Source organism: Colobus angolensis, unplaced genomic scaffold (genome assembly GCF_000951035.1).
Source record: "Colobus angolensis palliatus isolate OR3802 unplaced genomic scaffold, Cang.pa_1.0 Scaffold7, whole genome shotgun sequence".
Lineage (NCBI taxonomy): Eukaryota > Metazoa > Chordata > Mammalia > Primates > Cercopithecidae > Colobus > Colobus angolensis.
Window position 1 is genome coordinate 11,368,249 of NW_012120709.1, and position 7,734 is coordinate 11,375,982.

The window sequence follows — 7,734 nt, forward strand, 5'->3', positions numbered from 1 at the left end:
AACATTTTTCTATTCATTTATGCATCTATTTATTCAATATATGTTAATTGAATGTCTGCTATATGTCAGGCATATTGAGGTGCTGAGCAAATCCCCACCTTCCTGAAGTTTGCATGTTAGTGAGTAAATACAGGTAAAAAACAGACACATAAATAAACTATTAATATATGCTTAGTGGGAGGAGGTAAGAACTGTGGAGAAAATAAAGTAGGAAGGATGGGGAATAAGGAAGGTCCCAAGTTGGGCAAGGAATAGTAAACCTTCCCTTCTGCCATTTTCCATGGAAAGAGTGATTTCTTTTTTATTCCCTTTTACATTCCTTTATGAATTCTACCACAATGCATAATTACACATTTTTTTGTCAGCCCATATTTCCAGTATCCATATCTCTCACAAAAGTGTGAGTCCTAGGTAGTCTTAAGCCATGCAAACCTCATTTACCCCTTTGTTATCAGGATGAAGTCCATCACCTCCATCCAGTTTTTATTCATTTAGTAAATTAATCAAAATTATTTCAAAATATTTTCTATTCTCTGAATTTTAATAACTTATAACCCAAAACATGAAGCTTATAGCTGATATTATTTTGTTTTACTTTGCTCTTCTTCTGGGATATTGACAATTTCTTTCTCTAAACCAGATTTTAAACACTTGAATGACAGAAATCAGGTGCCATTCTACTTTTGCTTGCCTGAAGAAGTGTGTCATTTTCATTCGATTAGTGAATAATGATAAATTATTTCTGAGCAAATAAATAAATGACTAGAAAAGGAAATGGAAGCTTACCTTCTGAAATATTTTCATTAGGTGGTAGCACCAAGAATATTTCTGGAAGCATGTGATAAGTTCCATGATGAAGATGGATCCCCTTGTACGGTCTCTCCAGGACATGTTATCTGTGATGATACAGACTGATATACCTTGGGCTACGACTTTCACTATGTTTTTGTTTATATTTTTGTTTTTGCATAGCTTGGGAATTTACTTGATAGATTTATGGAAATCCCTTATAAACTAACATTTACTTAGGTTTCACACAGGGGAAACAGAAAAGCTGGCAAAGGTTGAACAAAAAAGACAGCTTGTAAACATTACAAGAGATTGCATAGTGATTGTATTTTGATTTTTGGAACTGACTTTCTATTATGGACCTCATGTTCATTCACTTTGCTTAGAAAAGGGGTCTTGAGAAATAAATGGAACTGTTCCACTTTACAAAGGAAAGAATAGAAGCCCAGAAGGATGAATAAAGGTTCAGTGAGGAAGCAACAAAAAATTGCTTTCTGGTTCCAAGACTGTTTACAGATTGCACCATGATGTCTTTTACCATACAATAAACAAAATAGATGAACACATCCAAAGTTTCAGTTACAGAAGATTAAAATATCATAGAAAAATACTGTATAATATGGTGCCAATAGTAAATAATCCTGTCTTATACACTTAAAAATTTGTAAAGAGAGTAGATCTTATATAAATTATCCTTATCACACCCTTGCAGAATGATGATAACAATAAATAGAGAGCTGGAGGAATCTTTTGGAGGAGACAGAGATATTTACAGCATAGATTTGGGTGATGATTTGAGGGGTGTGTACTAATCTCCAAACTTATTAAGTTGCGTACATTAAATATGTACAGTTTTTGTATGTCAGTTATGTCTCCATAAAGTGGCTTAAAAACAAGACTTAAAAATTTACAACTTGGAAAGAGTAAAATGTAAAGACCTTTAGGATGATTACCTGGAGGTGAAATGCAAACCACTGTTTCCTGTAATTAGACCTAATTAGCCCCACCCTAACATTTCCTACTTTTTTTAAAGGGCATTCACATTTTTATCTGGACACTCAATAACATTGCTCTTTGTAGGATCGAGTGGAATGCATGTAGAAGAGGGCTTGAAGTTGCTCATTTGGAAAGACAGCCAGTACTGGGATCCATAAAACTTACATTCAAAATGTTAAATGGATTTGATAAAAAAACAGAATCCATCCTTTATGTTTACATGGTGTGTGGTGAATGCGGTTACTTGTATTGCTTTATAATATTTGACATACCTTTGACTGTAAAGTGTAACACTTATAATAAAACTACAATTTCTTAAAATGTGTGTGTGGGAGGGGAAGGAATCTGTTCTCACAGCACACGTAAGATCATGCAAAATATGTAGAGCACACACCATTCTCTCAACTCATTGTTGCCTAGCGCCTGTCTTGATTTCATAGGATCATTCAAAGGTGTCCTCAGCACCCCCACATTTTTTACTGTTGCTAAAAGACACATACGTGGTGTTGAAGAACAGAAAGCAATGAAGTCCTTCTCCACATGGACTCTGCAAACAGAATCTGCCTCCAGGTTCTCAGGTGACTGTGAAGAGATGACTGCCAAGGATGCTGGAGAGTCTCTGACCCAGTGTTCCCCACGTCTTTCTGTAGAGACATCAGAGACATCAAATTTCTTTTCTTTTTTCTTTTTTTTTGTCTTTTATGTTACGTTAAGTTCCAGAATAGAAATGCAGAATATGTAGGCTCGTTACATAGTTATACGTGTACCATTGTGATTTGCTGCACCTATCAACCTATCATATAGGTTTTAAGCCCACGTGCATTAAGTATTTGCCTTAAGGCTCTCCTACCCCTTCCCCCCGACCTCCCGACAGGCCCCAATGTGTGATGTTCCCTTCCCTGTATCCATGTATTCTCACTGTTCAACCCTCACTTATAAGTGAGAACATGTGGTGTTTGGTTTTCTGTTCCTGCATTAATTTGCTGAGGATGATGGCTTCCAGCTTCATTCATGCTCCTGCAAAGGACACGATCTCATTCCTTTTTATGACTACACTGTATTCCATGGGATATATATACCACATTTTCTATATCCAGTTTATCATTGATGGGCATTTGGGTTGGTTCAAGAGACATCAACTTTTTATACACTGCTGTGCCTCCCTTATCATGGCTATCACAATTGCTCACCTTGTTATTTTTCAGTGTTCTTTCTAACTAATTTAATACATATATACAGACCCACACACATGCAAACACACACACACACACACAAACACACACACTCTTTGCTTCGTCTCTAGTGTCATTCAACAAAGTGTCAATTAACAGTGAATTTATCATGTCATTACCAGTTTTCAGTTAAGTTATTGCTGCTTTCTTAAAAAACAAAACATACATCCCAATAGTCATGAGGCAATTGGAAGTCAGGAATAAAGAGAGAGAGAGAGAAGACTGACTTAAACCCCTCAAGTTTCCTTAACTCCCTACTCATTTTCCTTTCAACAATTATGAATAAAGAGGGTGTGTGTCTCACATGATAACTTCAGTTTCAAGTGCAAATTCTTCAGAAACTACAAAATGTCAAAATGTCTGTAAAACATTTACAAAGCAAGCTATCACGAAAATGATTCCATTCCAAAGTTTCAGTATTTCTGTTTAACTTTGATTTAGGGATTCTGATGATCTCCTTCACCGCTTACTGTGGATAAAATTGTACAGAAATTTCTCTGCTGATGAGACAATTTCTCATTATACCAGACCCTTAGGTAGAGTTTCTTTAGAATTCATTGTACTTTATTTGCACTGGATGGGGTCTAAGACTGTTGCCCCTAAATATAAACTAAACATCACAATCCTCTGCATACACCTTCGTAACTGTTAGATGTTCAGTCCCAGCACTCACTGCCTCTGCAGGCCTGGACAATGATGACCTTGGGTTTGTCCTTTAGACTGAGGCAGTTTCGGTTGTTGAATATCTGGAAGACGGTGTCATAAAGCAGCACATCTGGGTTTTTCTCATCATGTGCAGTTCCGCAGATTCCCTCCAGGATGCCATGAGACATGAGCACCAGGAACGTGCTGTCCGAGGATTTGTGCTCTGGTCGGGCAGCAAAATCCCTCAGTGCTGACTCCATATCCTGTAAAAGAGCAATGTCTAACTTCAGTCAGAGAAGCATTACAATGAATAGGTCGTCCTAGATTTACCATGAGCGAAACAAGTAAAATATGTGACATCTGGGTCACGGTGCTTCACATAGTGCTTACTCAGTCATGACAGCTGTTTTATGTTTTTGTTTTTTTGTTTTTTTTCTCCTTCGTAGCGGGGCTGTGGTTTCCTACTTTTTCTGACACACCATGCACTGTCTTCTTAATATACTGTATATTTTTATATGTTACTTATATTACTTTTTTAAAATCTCTATCTTGTCTCTCTTTTCCTAACAAGAGTCATGTGTTATAAATGCATCACACCACTGTCCTTGTAAAATCCAATGTACGTTGCTTAGAATAAAATCAATCTTATTGCCTGACCATTCTCACCCTTACATTGTCTGTTCTGCTTCAATCTCTAGTCATACTGGTCTTCTCTTGTGCCTCACATGTGCCAGTTTCATCTTCAGCTCAGCTCTTTCACAGGTAGCTCCCCCTACTTGGAAGGCACTGCATTCACATCTTCCCAGAGCCATCTCATTCCTTTTGGTAGTTCAGTCCAACTCCTGTGTTCTCTCCCCACAGAGGCTTTTCTGGACCAACCCAAAAACGTCACACCCCATCCAACATCCCCTCTCATGTTTCCTTTTTGTTTTCTTTTTGCTTATTTTGGATTCTCTTCTTATTCTTATACAGACATATACACACACTCATTCTCTGAAATTGGTCCAGTTTTGCTTATATTGTGAGATTTTACCTCCACTCTAACCTAGATCCTTGTAAATTTGAAGCTTCTTGTATCATTTACAGACTTATCCACAGCGTCAGGAAAAGCTCTTGGCCCCAAAGTTTGGATTTAATAATTGTTTTAAAAGTGCACTCCTGTGCCGGGTGTGGTGACTCACGCCTGTAATCCCAACACTTTGGGAGGTCGAGGTGGGTAGATCACAAGGTCAGGAGGTTGAGACCATCCTGGCTAACACGGTGAAACCCCATCTCTGTTAAAAATACAGAAAATTGGCCGGGCGCGGTGGCTCAAGCCTGTAATCCCAGCACTTTGGGAGGCCGAGACGGGCGGATCACAAGGTCAGGAGATCGAGACCATCCTGGCTAACCTGGTGAAACCCCGTCTCTACTAAAAAATACACAAAACTAGCCGGGCGAGGTGGCGGGTGCCTGTAGTCCCAGCTACTCGGGAGGCTGAGGCAGGAGAATGGCGTAAACCCGGGAGGCGGAGCTTGCAGTGAGCTGAGATCCGGCCACTGCACTCCAGCCTGGGTGACAGAGCGAGACTCCGTCTCAAAAAAAAAAAAAAAAAAAATACAGAAAATTAGCTGGGCGTGGTGGCACGCGCCTGTAGTCCCAGCTACTCGGGAGGCTGAGGTAGGAGAATTGCTTGAACCTGGAAGGTGGATGTTGCAGTGAGTCAAGATCATGCTGCTGCACTCCAGTCTGGGTGACAGAGTGAGACTCCATCTCAAAAAAAAAAAAAAAAAAAGTGCACTCATGCCAAAAACGCATTACTCTGTGATTTTCTGTGAAATCTTGGGGCTACATTCCAATCACCTGATCTTACTGGAACTCAATAATAATTGTGAAAATACATGCCAATCATATTTTGTCTAGTTTTATGGAGTTGAGGGTATTTGAGGCTCAGAAGAGACACAGATTTATGTATTCAAAAGTTCAATTTGCTAGTGCCTGTGCGCATGTACAAGTGCGCACATACACACACGAACCCAGAGGTTGTTAAACCTTGTCGAACTTCTATAAAGCTAACTAATTATTAGAAGAGTGTATGTTGCCTATGGGTGAGTGTGAGATGGCTTAGGGGTTCTTACCCTGGCTGTGAGATTCTTTTTGTCAATCACATTGTAACCCAAGCCCTGAAGCAGCTCTTTCATCCCCAGGATGTCAAAGTGAGCCCCAATCCTTGGTGGCAGATGATCAAACTTTATGTTGCATATGATGAGAGCCAGGCGTTTGCGGTCCTCTCTCTTTTTTATTGGATAGATCTGCAGGAGATGGAGATGAAGCGACTTTGATTACCTGAGTCTCTTTTCAACCTCCATATGCCTCATTATTTTGCTTTTTTCATGCAGCTGCCCCCTTCTCTAAACTCTATCAGAAGACACTGCCTTCCCCTCTCTCTCAAGAGCCCAGATCAAGAATCAGGACATATCTGGAATTATTATTTAACTTTCCTCTCTCTAGAGCCCAGAGCAAGAACCGGGACATATCTGGAATGATCACTCAAGAATCTTGAGGAAACTGAATGATTCCTACCCCCTTCCTTCTCCTTTTTCTTCTCCACCTACTCAAACATTTCTTATATTCAGGTTCAAATCAAATTTCATATAAACCAAGAAACGTTGTCATTGGCTCCAGTAAAAATGAATATAGCAAATATTCTTTGCCTTCTGTATTATGACTATTTTGGTACTATTTTAAAAACACAAACTTACAATGATTTTCAAGATTTAATTATACTTTTCAAACATATTTTATGTCTAAGCTTTTCAACTAGAGTACAAACAATTACTACTCAGTCATGTTATCTTATAAACATTTTTATTTTGTGGCTATATCTGAAATGGTAGTAAATCCCAAATAGATACAAAAATCAATAAATGATAAAAATGAGGAAGCTACATTTTATCATGGGTTGAAAGAGCATTGGTATCTGTTTGAAGCCATATGAATCCTTGCCTGCTGAAAGCATCTATCATAAAGGTCACCACTGTCACCATCCCCTCATCATTTACAGCTTTATGTATTTCTGCATTTATGGCTGGTACTATGGCTCCAGCCTGTAATCCCAGCACTTTGGGAGGTCAAGGCTCATGAAGACAGGATTTGGAGAACAGACTGGGTGACATAGTGAGACTATATCTCTACAAAAAAAAAAAAAAATCAGCCTGGCATGGTAGTGTGCATCTGTAGTCCTAATTACTTGGGAGGCTGAGGCTGGAGAAACTCTTGAGCCCATGTGTTCAAGACAGCAGTCAGCTATGATCACACCATGGCACTCCAGGCTGCGCAACAGAGCAAGACCCCATTTTTAAAAATGTGCATTTAATGAAAGCAATTATTTCTCTCTTTTTCCCCATTTCATGCAGAGAGCATGGCACCTCATCATGGTTTTCTTTACACCGTCTCAGGAATTCTTCATGAGGACAAAGTATGAGAGTATTTGTAGATTCTGCTGACTCAGGTGGTCCAGCCTCGATTTGCAGAAGTGCTGTGGGATATCACAAAATATAAATTAAGATCTAAAATTGACACCCTAACATCACAATTAGAAGAACTAGAGACGCAAGAGCAAACACATTCAAAACCTAGCAGAAGGCAAGAAATGACGAAGATCAGAACAGAACTGAAGGAGATAGAAACACAAAAATACCCTTCAAAAAATCAATGAATCCAGGAACTGTTTTTTTGAAAAGATCAACAAAATTGATAGATTGCTAGAAGACTAATAAAGAAGAAAAGAGAGAAGAATCAAATAGATGCAATAAAAAATGATAAAGGGGATATCACCACCTATCCCACAGAAATACAAACTACCATCAGAGAATACTATAAACACCTCTATGCAAATAAACTAGAAAATCTAGAAGAAATGGATAAATTCCTGGACACATACACTCTCCCAAGACTAAACCAGGAAGAAGGTGAGTCCCTGAATAGACCAATGGCAGGTTCTGAAATTGAGGCAATAATTAACAGCCTACCAACCAAAAAAAGTCCAGGACCAGACAGATGCACAGCTGAATTCTACCAGAAGTACAAGGAG

The 7,734-nt window shown here is 38.9% G+C and overlaps 1 protein-coding gene across 2 annotated transcripts in view; it reads right to left on the minus strand.

Moving 5' to 3' along the window:
* Nucleotides 1–7,734, minus strand: part of CASP5 (caspase 5, apoptosis-related cysteine peptidase) — a 40,230-nt gene that overhangs the window by 2,317 nt on the left and 30,179 nt on the right. The window contains exons 3-7 of one of the 2 annotated variants that reach the window (XM_011926646.1): nucleotides 7,070–7,179; nucleotides 5,780–5,953; nucleotides 3,691–3,925; nucleotides 2,286–2,429; nucleotides 787–896 (exon numbers count right to left, since the gene is read on the minus strand). The exons of the other annotated variant lie outside the window; for it this stretch is intronic. Coding sequence (XP_011782036.1) covers nucleotides 787–896; nucleotides 2,286–2,429; nucleotides 3,691–3,925; nucleotides 5,780–5,953; nucleotides 7,070–7,179 — 773 coding nt within the window. The remainder of the gene's footprint in view (nucleotides 1–786; nucleotides 897–2,285; nucleotides 2,430–3,690; nucleotides 3,926–5,779; nucleotides 5,954–7,069; nucleotides 7,180–7,734) is intronic. 2 annotated transcript variants of the gene reach the window in all.